The sequence below is a fragment of the Grammomys surdaster genome, unplaced genomic scaffold (assembly GCF_004785775.1).
Source record: "Grammomys surdaster isolate TR1022 unplaced genomic scaffold, NIH_TR_1.0 958, whole genome shotgun sequence".
NCBI lineage: Eukaryota > Metazoa > Chordata > Mammalia > Rodentia > Muridae > Grammomys > Grammomys surdaster.
Window position 1 is genome coordinate 3,604,306 of NW_021605377.1, and position 12,530 is coordinate 3,616,835.

General features: G+C 39.6%; 1 protein-coding gene across 1 annotated transcript in view; it reads right to left on the minus strand.

Annotated features, from left to right (window-relative positions):
* Nedd1 (NEDD1 gamma-tubulin ring complex targeting factor) overlaps positions 1-12,530 on the minus strand; it is a 37,574-nt gene that overhangs the window by 11,855 nt on the left and 13,189 nt on the right. The window contains exons 6-8 of the mRNA XM_028783118.1: positions 5,714-5,943; positions 3,529-3,730; positions 2,971-3,166 (exon numbers count right to left, since the gene is read on the minus strand). Of these exons, the coding sequence (XP_028638951.1) occupies positions 2,971-3,166; positions 3,529-3,730; positions 5,714-5,943 (628 nt within the window). The remainder of the gene's footprint in view (positions 1-2,970; positions 3,167-3,528; positions 3,731-5,713; positions 5,944-12,530) is intronic.

Consider the following 12,530-nt stretch of genomic DNA (forward strand, 5'->3'; position numbering starts at 1 on the left):
TATGTCAGTGAAGGGCTTTTCTAAAGTCATTTATTCACAGACAACACTTCACTGGAAGGTTTATAAAATCATTAATATGCTTCTGCTGCCCTCTTAAAGTATACTAAATACAATCTATGTTTGTTACGCTTATAATTGCCTATAACCAACTAAAACAAATCCGCAAGGCATCCATCATGATGCCTAACATCTACAAGAGACAACAAACATTTGCTCTCCAACTTACAGAAAGCAGGCCTCTTATCCCCATCCAAGTCTTCTTCCATTCACAGTGGGAGCTTAACTTTCCCTACTCTCAGCACTACCCAACTACAGGACTCATAACGCAGTACATTACTAGCAATAAGGAGAGTACCAAACTTGTGAAGCGTGCAGGAGGCAGGAGCAAAGGGCTTGCTAGCTCTTGGCTTTAGAGCTAAGGCTCTGTGGGAGCAAGCATGGAATAAGGACCACCTTGCTGTGTTAGTGGTGAACTCTAGCTTCTGACTGGCAGCGTGCTGCTGTATATTTTCAAAGGAGCTTGACTTGACATCTCAGTCTCAGATGGAAACTGAGAAGCCAAAGATGACAGTCAACTGGATTTCCAAAGCTGACAAAGCTGGGCTAAGAAAATGAACTTAAAAACAAACTGATAAAAACCCAAAGTGCCTGTGTATCATAACCCTGAAGGGTGTTTACAGCAGGGGCTCCAGCCTGGCAGTGACACACAGCGGGAAGGAGCACTGTGAGGCCAGAACTTCAAGGTTAACTCGGGTTACACAGGCACTGGGATGAAAGCGGATCACGTGGGGAGGGAGGGGCTTACCTCCTTTTTCTAGGTTTTTAATGTACTTGAATGGATAAAACAGAGAGTTAGTATCATAAAAACATAGTACTGAAGCCTTACTTTTCACCTCTTAAATTGCTGCTTCCTACTTAAACTGAGGGTCAGCAACAAATTATAGAGGTCCTTTTCAATTACTCAATCAGTTAACTCCAGTAGAAACAGGAATTTTTTAAAGTTTAGATTAATTCAGATTAATCTCAAAATAAGTCAGCATCATGGTTATGACTATGACTACAATATCACTGTTCTATCACTTACTGTCTCATGTGCCAGACACTTGAGACACATTTTCTCTGATTGGCATAATTATCTTAAATGTTAAATGTTAACTTTGTGTATAAGAGGAAAATAATGAGACAGCAGTGGCCTGGAGATGGCTCAGTGAGAAAAGTGAGGAAAGTGCTTGCCCTAAAAGCAGTAGAACCTGAAGATGAACCACAGACCACACAAGAAAAACAAAAAAGTGCTTGTAGTCCCAGCAATGGCGGGCGAGGCAGAGGTAGTACAGGGATCTCTGTGGCTTGCTGGCCAGCTAGCTTGGCAAGTTCCAAGCCAGTAAGAAACCTTGACTCCCGAAATAAAGCAGACAGTCTGTAAGGAATGTGACACCCAAAGCTGTCGTCAGGCACACATGTATCAGCACAGACAGGCAGACAGACAGACACACACAAAACACACATGTACCTGCACAGACACACAAACACAGACATACACATATGTACCTGCACAGATTGGTGTTCACAGATACACACACACACATACACACAGCACACATGCACCTGCAGACACACTCACAGAGACACATTTACACACATACAGATACATACATACAGACATGCGCACACAGATACATACAGACACACAGACACACAGCTAGCGGGATAAGCAAAGATGTGTCTGTGTATGTAAAACAGCAGAGAGTAAGGCAACAACTGGGACTAAGCTTATAAAATTCTGAGTTTGCCAAAAGCAGAGCTCAAGACCTCAGCACTGAGTAAAACTCCTCTATAAGCTGACAGCTGCTTCAGAATAAACAAAAGTCTGTTCGTGGGGACAAAGCAAATACTTCTTGCCAGAAATTTTGAGACTGTGGAGAGTTGTCATTAGCAGTAACCCATCAGACCCGAGTCTTCATTTGCTAATGAGTGTGGTCATCCTTAAAGAAGAGCTGTTTATTAAAAACTGACACTCTACTTCACAGTTTAGAAACCATCATTTTAATTTTTTAAAGCCATGAATAAGATCAGAATTGCAGAATTAGTCATGAAAATCATGGCAAATTTTCATAATACAGTTAATTAAGCATTTTAGAAGACATTATTCAATTATAATTCAAAAATAATTTCTTCTAAGTAAACAGCCACAGTGTTTGTCTCCAAGTTCTTAAAACCAGACCTAGCTATGTTTCTGTATGTTGTGACTACTGTGTAAGAACGACACAGAACGTCACAGAAAACTGATAGTGAAAACTGATTCCACACTACCAGAGTCAACACACCCAAGCTCTGCTGTTCTTTCAAAGTAGTACATTCACACTGAGGAGCAAGGTTTACTTGGCCCGCAAAGTAAAAGTCAGTGTCCTTGCGTCACTACTGAGTGTAAGGTGTTTTTGAGAATTCATGGACTGCAGTTCTTGTTAGCAGCAAAGAGCAGAGAAACCACCACTCCACTGCACCTTCCTATGGCCTGCCAGAGTCAACAAGATTATCATTAGAGATCACCCAGACACTCTAACTTCCAGCTAACAAAATTATACTTTAATGTGTGCCAGGCAACTATTCAGCATTTCAAAATGTTTACCCTACCAGCTGACTTACTACTCATTTTGAGATATGAAACATTAAAAACCATGAGTAGCTCTTCATTTTGTCTTCTGCATGTCACTCTTCCGGCTATAAGGTCACACCAAGCAGATGGCACTGCTGTTCCCACTCTGCTTAGGACATAGGGAACATCCACCAGTTTGAGGGCGTGTTAAAGACAAATGGCTACAATCTCCCACTCTTTCTCACAACACAAAGTCAGCTGAAGAGACTGAGCACTCCCAAGAGCTCCTTAACCAGGAAACTTAACACGTTTCATTCCTTCAATGGTATCTACTAGTCAAAGACAAAGCCTTGAGATCACTCTGACAGGTGAGTTACCTGCTTCGTCCTGAGCCGCCCCTGCTCCTTTGCCCAGAGCTGTTGTCACGGGCTGTGGGAGAACTGTGGCAATGGAAGGGCTGGGTGCTTCTCTGACAATTCCAGAATTCTGGGCGGCCCCAGCGCTGCTGCTCACAGGAACACTCCGTTTGTTCACTGCAGAGGCCTTATTTGAGCAGCCTTTATTTAAACTTCCCTAAATGGAACAGAATATTTAAAAGCTCAGGTTACTAATGTGTCATCATAAACATTAATATTTTATAAGTGCCTCACTAAATTAAAGACTTAATTTTTCTTCTTATAAATTTGAAGCTTGCTGCTATATCTGAATTTTGCTCTAAACAACACATTTTAAAATTCTTACATAGAAGAATTAAATACTAAATTATTTTAAAATCAAGTCTCAAACGGCTTTATATTCAAATAATGTCTAATGTCACCATATAAAATAACTATGAAGCAATATAATGCTGCACTTAGTTGACAAGAGATAAGTTTCATTTTCTGGGCTAGGAAATCTCTAGGAAAATAGAAAATGGTGAAGAGAGAATATCTTACCTTTGTCAGAGATGTGGAGTACTGAAATGCTATACATTGCACAGATGTCTTGTGGGCATTGATGGTCTTCACTGGAGATTTTAGCATCCTCAAGTCATACTGATAGATTTTCCCACGGGAGGTTCCAATAGCCAAAGTGGCTCCATCCGGCATGAAATCTACTGCAGTCAGAGGAGTGTCAGCCACTAATGTTTTCACTAGGCTTTGGAGGAGGAGGAGAATATGCAAATAACATTAGTATATGCAGGACTATAAGCTTATATGACACATCTACCAATCAAGAACACTTAGAACTGGGCAAACAATGCATATCCCAAATACTTGTTTAAAGCACTTTGGAATATGCCTTACAGACAGATATATCTAACAGCACGACCTGGAAAGAATAAACACTCCACCCTGTTTTTCTACTTGCATTACAACTGTGCAGCCTTATAGAACAAAGAAGTAGGCTTCAGACATGAAAATGACTTTGGGCTAGGACAGGGAAGTAGCTCAAATACTTTGGTCATCCTCATAAGCCCTTAGAAACAGCGATCACGGGAGTGTTCAAGTAATTGGGTTTAAAGCCTTGCTTGTTCTTTGACTATTTGTGTTTACTGTCTTGCTTGTTCTTGACTATTTTCATCTATTGTATTGCTAGACCCTCAACCTAGAACTGACCTTAATACATGCATATAATTAAAATGTATGAAAGCATGAAGGAGGAGAGGGGATGGGATAAGGGGTTCTAGGGAGGGGAAATGGGATGACATCTGTATTGTAAATAAATAAAATATCCAATTAAAAAAAAAAGGAAGAAAAAAAAAACCAAAACAATTGTGTAGCCTACATTTTCCTGTTTCCTGGACTAAGTACTCTCAATCAACATGTGTGACAACAGGCACCAGCCTCAGGGCTGAGTGGGCGCTACATATCCAGTTTCCACTTAGTGGCCTGCTGGTCTCTGGGGGGACAGTGACCTTTCACAGGAGCAGATGCTACTCTGTTCTGAGTTGTGCAACTCTTGACCAAAAGGCTAAACAACATAGTTCATTTGTCCAGACCACAGCCAGGCAACGGATACTGACCTGTCCTTTGCTTGTCTATCCAGTACTAGAAGAAAAAAAAAATGGCTTACTGAGAGTAGAGGCTGTCGGTGAACTATTTTACAAAGAGCAGAGGTGAAACAGTAACTAACCACTGGAGCATTGCAGCAAGGCCCAATTCTGCTATCTCCCCTGACAGTAACCTTAGCATTTACAGGATCTTTAAATACTCCTTAGCACTGAATACAATGCTAGCAGCCTCCTTCTTGAGTTTTTGTTTTGTTTTGTTTTGTTTTGTTTTTTGAAGTTCTAAATTAAGCACAGTTATCACACAAGGGTTTGAATGGTTCAAAGATCATCGACCCAGGCAGGGGCAACATTTTTAGGGATATCAGGGAATGTTTGCAGACTATCATGACTCAGCAAATGTCACTGGGCTTAGTGGGAGAGAGAGATCAAGGCCAGTGCTGAAACACTGCTCGGTGTAAAACAGTGCATACAGTGTTTAGGACAGCACTCCATGACAGAAACATCAGGCCAGAATATAACTAGTTTAGAAACTCTGATACAGAAAATAAATTAATAAAATAAATTAATTTAAAACAATTAATTCATTAATTTAAAACTGTTTTTAAAAAGTATATTTAGGTGCATCTTACAAAAGAATCTTTAGACTGCTGAAATAAAGATGTATAATGATGTCTCTGTCTCTCTCTCTCTCTCTCTCTCTCTCTGTCTCTCTCCTCTCACAGTCTAAAAGTACTCTAATGTCTAGGCTGTATCAATTCTTTTCTGTGTAAGAAAACAAAGAAAATCATCATATTACATACATCAGGTGTATAAATATCGGATCCCCTTGACAGTGATCAGATGCCTGTGTAAGTCACAAATGTCTGTTTATGAGATATCTGTCAGTAAATTAAAGCATGGACACACGAAGCCTGGGGATGGAGTTCAGAAAATCGAGTGCTAGCACACATAAATCCCTAAGAGCACATACTGTAGGTGTGGCGACATACACCTGTAATTCCATCATTCAGCAAGTCAAGAACATCAGAAGTTCAAGGTCACCTTTAGCTAACTGACAAGTTTGAGACCTGCCTTTGCTATGTACGGTCCTGTCTCAAAACAAGTACTCACAATAACATCACACTTACTTCTTACTGGAAGTGTCATAGAGGATGATTCTTTTATCCAGGCCTATGGTTACAAACAGCAGTTCATTGACAGGAGAGAAGCAGATGCCTGAAGCTGGAGCTTTGTGTGTGCCGTCAAAACTGTGGTATGAACTCTGACTGTTCACATCCCAGAGGGTCACTACTCCATTATCCGAGACGCTGCCCAAGAGAGACTTCCTAAACAAGGAGTACCTGACGTGCCGGACAGGCTGCAAGATAAAGACACCCTGACGTGACTGCAAACATTCACAAACACTCATAAACTGACTCCGTCCTACCAACTCTGCTATGCCGGGTTGTCCTACCAACTCTGCTATGCCGGGTTAGGCAGTCTCTGATTTGTTTGATCACAACTTCCACCATGTTATTTAGTGTGCTATAAGATGACCCTGCAACATTTCAGTATTCTATTAGTTGAATTATCTGTCACAATTTTATTATCTTGGATAACACAGCTTCTTCAATCTCCTCCATTTCAGAGGAAAACTTTTAATATAACACATCCACATTTACTACATTATCCAGGGGGTTAAAACAGTCACCATAAATACAGGGCCCAAGCAGTCAGATCACAGGACTCTGGGAGAGGGCCAAGTTATTTTGCACTCACTTCTATAGCCCTTAGGCTCTGGGATGTATTGGTCTGTGTGGGGCCTGTGGAGTTGACATCACAACACACTAAGCAGCACAGTACAGCATAGGTACAGAGGATGAATGGGTCACCTCTACACTGGAATGGGCTAAACCTCCTTTAAAAACATATCAGCCTGGGGGCAGTGTCAGACTTGTCCTAAACACTAATCCCCACCGGAAGACAGGCTTCCTTTCTAGTTTATCTGGACCAGAAAATTCAGGCTGAATAAATACGACTTGATTAAAATTGATTGAATTATACCTACTTTTTCTAAAATACTGTGTCCAGATTTCTACTGGCATCATAATTAACTGTGCTAATAATAAAATAAAAAAAAACATTTAAAAATATCAGAACATGACAAAACAGATAGAAGAAATACGGTCCAAAAAAACAAATACAGACACAGAGAAACATTTGACTGCAGATTCAAGAACCCCACAAAATGCCACAAAAAAACTGGAGGTCATAATATATATGTAAAACCTGGAGGGTAAATAAAAAGTAAACCAAAAGTAAAAGTAAAAATCAAAAAAAATTTAAAAGCCTCAACATGCATTATGAGACAGGAACCTCAAAGGATGCCCTCGAGTTTGCTTTCCGCTGGCCATCTACCATTGGCCATCTACCGTTGGCTATATAGCCTATGCTTACGAATAAGTAGTTTGTTTCTCTGGTGAGAGTCTCTTCATTCACAAGCGGTTATCAACTGGAGACAGCTTCTGGGCTAGGGAATGGGGACATGTGTCCATTTCTTTAAGCTCTGAGTCTGCACTGGTTCAGACTGCAGGCCTTGTGCATGCTGCCTCTGTCTGAGTACATATGTGCACTGGTTCTATGCTTAGAAGGCTTAGTTTTCTTGTTGTCCCCACTCCCCACGGGCTCTTAAACTCTTTCCACCTCCTTTTCCACAGGGTTCTCTGAGCCTTGAGGGGGAGGGATTTGATGGAGACCTCTCAATTAGGGTGGAGTGGTCCAAGGTCCCTCACTCTTGCTGCATATTGCCTGGCTGTGGGCCTTTGTGTTTATTCCCATCTGCTATAGGAGGAAGCTTCTCTCATCATGGCTGAGTAAGAACCCGACCTGTGAGTATAGCAGGATGTCATCAGGAGTCATCTGATTGCTATGTTCCTTTTGTAGAACAGTAGGATTTGTTTTTCCCTAGGCCCCTTGGCTAGTCTCAGCATCTTGGTTGTCCGAGCAGTGTGAGGCATGATTCTTTCTCATGGAGTGGGCCTCACGTCCCACCGGGTATTGGTCACGCCTTTAATCCCAGCACTTGGGAGGCAGAGGCAGGAGGAATTCTGAGTTCGAGGCCAGCCTGGTCTACCAAGTGAGTTCCAGGACAGCCAGGGCTACACAGAGAAACCCTGTCTCGAAAAAAACAAAACTAGAAGGCTTCTACTATATTAGGTTTCCATACAACCTTTCAAATTACCCTCAATTTTCCTCTCCCTCTCCTCTCCACCTTCCCTTCATCGTTCTCTTCTTCTCTTCTTCTCCCCATTTATCTTCCTGTTATAGTCCCTACCCCACCCCTAACCACCCATCTACTCATAACTACCTACTCTATTACCTATTACCCCGTCCTAGAGAAATTCATTGTTTCCCAGCCACTTACTCTATACCAGTGGTTCTTAGTCTGTGGGTCACAAGCCCTTTGAGAGTCAACAAACTTTTCACAAGGGTTGTCTAAGACCATCCAGGATATCAGATATTTGCATTACAATACATAACAATAGCAAAATTACAGTTATAATGTAGCAACAAAAATAATTTTATGATTGTGAATCACCTCTGTGATTCTAAAAGACTGTAGTTTGCTTACCTTTGATTTAACAACTGGCATCCACCTATAAGTGAATACATACAGTAGTTTTCCTTCTGGGTCTGGATCACCTCACTCTAGTTGATTTTTTTTTCTAGTACTACTCATTTACCTGCCAATTTCATGACTTCATTTTCTCTAATGATGGAGTAAAATTCCATCATTAAATGTAGCACATTTTCTTTATCTGTGCATCTGCTGACAAATCTAGGTTGCTTTCAACTTCTGACTCGTATGAATAGACAACAATTGACTGAGCACGTGTCTCTGTGGTAGGATGCAACGTGCTTTGGGCTTATGTCCAACACAGGCATAGGTGGATCTTGAGGAAAACCAACACCAATCTTCCCGAGGAACCGCCATACTGATTTCCATAGTGGTTGTGTAAGTTTGCACTCCCACCAGCAATGGAGGAGTGTTTTCTTTATTCCATTTCCTCACCAGCATGAGCTGTGGTTTGTTTTATTGATCTTGGCCATTCTGACTGGTGTAAGATAATTTGCATTTCCCTGACAACTAAGGATATGGAACATTTCTTTAAATGTTTTTCAGTCATTCAAGATTCCTTTTTTTTCCCCCTTTAAGAATTCTGTTTATAGATCATTTTCTTCATTTTTTAATTGGGCTATTTGCTTTCTTGACACCCAGTTTTTTGAGTCCTTCATATCTTTTGGACATTATCCCTTTATTGGATATATAGTTGGTAAAAATCTTTTCCCATTCTGTAGGCTGCCACTTTGTCAAAATGATGGTGTTCTTTTATTACTGAACCTTTTCAGTTTCATAAGGTTCTATTTATTGTCTATCATAGTGCATGTGTCAGTGGTGGTCTATTTAGAAAGTCTTTTCCTGTACCAATCAGTTCAAGCTATTCCCCATTTCTTTTCTATCAGATTCAGTGTATCTGGCCTTATGCTGAAGTTTACGACCACGTGGAGTTGAGCTTGTGCAGGGTGATGTCTATTGGAGTCTTCTCCATGCAGCTATCTAGCTTTACCAGCACCATTTGTTGGAGATGCTGCCTGATTTCCAGTGTGCATTTCTAGCTTCTTTATAAAAAATCAGGAGTTCAAAACAGCCATCTAGATTTATGTATGGACTTTCAACTCGATGATTAATGTTTTCCATATATAACATAGTTTAAGAACCGTAAATGTTTATTTAAACATTCAACCTTTAATCTTCTGATAATAAACCATCATCTCCTTAGAATATCAAGACATTAGCCATGATACAATATAAGCAAAGTACTAATCTCTTACACTATGGAAAATAAATATTAATGTGCTTTGGTATCAGCAGTACCAAACTTATTAAGCAATCATCTTGTTTAGCACTTTCAGTAGCGATGGCTTTTTTCCTTATAACACATTATCACTTGTAAGTAAGAATGTATTTGTCTTTGTTAAGAGGTTGTTTATAAATATGAAACACTATTCATAAGTAGGGATCTGGCAAACTTATTCCTAAATAAACTGAAAGGTAACACATTATCTGACTGCAAAGGTAGCTGAAGACATCACGTCAAAGAATGACCATAACTGTGCAAACTTCATTTACTAAACGTATAAAAATAAGTAAGAAGTCCACGGGCTAAGGAATTCTTATATCCACTTCAGATATTTGTGAAAAAACTGAAGTAACAGAGTATATTCATCTGTAATCTTAGCAACTATAGAAAAACTGATTACCATCTTTGGAGGTACCTCTTAAGTACCTTTCTGTACATGCATCTTTGTGTTGAGTAGAATAGAACCAGTACCTGAGATTACATTCTACTGTGACACAGGCATGTCAGTAAATGTCTTCTATTTCATTTCACAGCTAGCATACTTTCTCCATTTCCTTCTGTGTTGAGTCTTCTTCTGGTAGAGAGCTGGTCTACAGAAACAGTCAAGACTTCTAGACAAGCTCTTCCACTATCAATTCTGTTATTTTCAAAAGCACTGGAATCTAAGGTATTCCATGGTGAAAAACTACAAAACTAAAGAAAGGAATGCTTTAAATCAGTGGTTTTCAACCTTCCTAATGTTGCAACCCTTGATATAGTTCCTCGTGTTATGGTGACACCCAACCATAAAATTGTCATTACTTCATAACTTTAATTTTGCTACTATTATAAATCATAAGTATCGGATATGTGGGGTTGCAACCCACAGGTTGAGAACTGCTGCTTTAAATGTTAATCCTTTGCTGATTTTTTCCCCAGAGTCCATAAAATATTCATTTGGTTTTGTATCTTACTATTTTTCATATCCTTGAGAATATCATAGTTTGCTATACCTGGCATTTGCTGGACACGTAAGTTTCAAAGAGTCTTTTCTTTTTAAAATGTATTTTCTACTTGCCATTTTTATGTAACACATTTTTCAGTGGTTATTTTTGTTTGTTTGTTTGTTTGTTTTTCTTCCCCCCTCTCGTGCTCCCTAGGGATTCTAAACAGCTGAACACTGGCAGCATTGTTAACTTGCTTTCTGGGTGGCCTCTTCAGCTTATGGGCTCGTGGTTCAGCTACAGGTTCATCAGCCTTAGAATGGACAGAGCCTAGAGACTCAAGCACACACAGTGGCTCTGAGTTACTAATCTAACAGTGGGGTACACGGCTGAAATAAGAGTCACTGACCCAATGGTTGCTTTTTCTTGAAGTCAGAAGGAAGTGGGCGGGGGGGACAGCATGGAAGCAGTTAAAGTTCCTGATCATGTCCATGCATGAGCAGGCTATGGTACGGTGACTTGTGGCTGTCCATTAATACGTTGCAGGGGACTGTGGGCTCCCACAGCTTGTATATTCACCCCTTACCCTTGCAATATCCCATGCACTTGCATGCAATGAGCTGGCACACCTTTCCTCTTGTTACTCTATTGTTAGTTCTTCCTGGCAGATTCAATTACTAACCTACAGGGAACACACAGTGAAGCTGTCTGCTGGGTTAATCTGCCCTTTGCAAACTTCTTTTGTTTTCCTTCCCTTTGCCAGGCATCTTACATTCTAATAAAAGATGCACCTAACTGATTAAGATAGGGTCAGGAGAAATATCATTTATTAGACTTCCTACTCACTAAACTTTATTTAGATTACAGAGCCCAGAACATCTGCTGCCTATTGATACAGTAGAATAAGTAAAAGAAACACACATCTCAGGAGTGATGACTGCTCTGGTGCCCTCTACGACTACAAGTATTAGCTCAACAGTGAACCTACTCCTAAATTTTATTGAAAAAAGTCAAAATCAGAAGTGACTTTCACAACACTATTAAAATATAGTGCTTGCTGTGATTACAAAAATTTGGAAACTAGAACAGAAGAATCTTTAGGTAAACAGTGACATTAAGTAATAAAATATATGCAATCACTAAAAATGAAGAGGACTGGTGTTAGCATGCCTGGGACACAGCACAGCAACAAAAGAAAGGCAGAAACCAAGTTTAGACGAAGAAAATGACTGCAGAATAAAGACAATGCTGCGTATGGAAACACATAAGATAATATTCTTCAAATAATTTACATTAATATTAGGAAGAGAAAAACATACGAAGAGTATCTTTGAAAATAGGCATAAAGCATCAATTTATTTTATGCTCACATTAATAAAACTACTTGAGAACATAATGCAAGGGCTAGGCAAGAATATAACAAATGTTAAAGAAATAACACTAAGATTATTAAGGAAATGTTATTGTGCCAAATATTTTCCCCAGTATAAATTATGCTAATGCCCTATAAATGTAAAGATCACTAATCTAAAAATAAAGCTCTGTAGTCAAACTTTCTGAATATAAATCCATGTAGGACATAAAGCAAATTACAATTTAAAAATTTCTGTCATGTCAGAAATAGAACCCCAGACTTCTTAAGAGTTTCTATAGCTGAGCTGTATCTCAGCCCTAAACTCATTGTTTACAAAATCATTATCGTTTTAAAAGGTAATTAATAATTATGTACATTACCAGATCTCTATATGCAAGCAGGCTTACTAATAGTTACAAAATTTATATACAAAACAAAATATATTTACTTAAGGAAAATAAATGTGTTTAACCATACTGTGGTATGTTTTAAAATCTCATCTGCTTTACCTAAACTTCCCTTCTTAATCTAGGACAGCAGTAATAGAGATCCATTTTTAACTGCTTGGGAAAAGGCAACTCTCAGTGAGCCCAAGCTGCTGGCCTTCCCCAGTGCTGGCATGCAGTGACAGCTCAGGAAGCCAGCAGCCAGCAGCTCTGCAGAAGTGGTGCAGCTCTTTTTCTCTTGGAGAAAGACAAAAACTAATAGCTTTAATTCAGCTCAGATATTTCAAAGTAAGACTCAGTAGATCCAGGCAATCCCATTT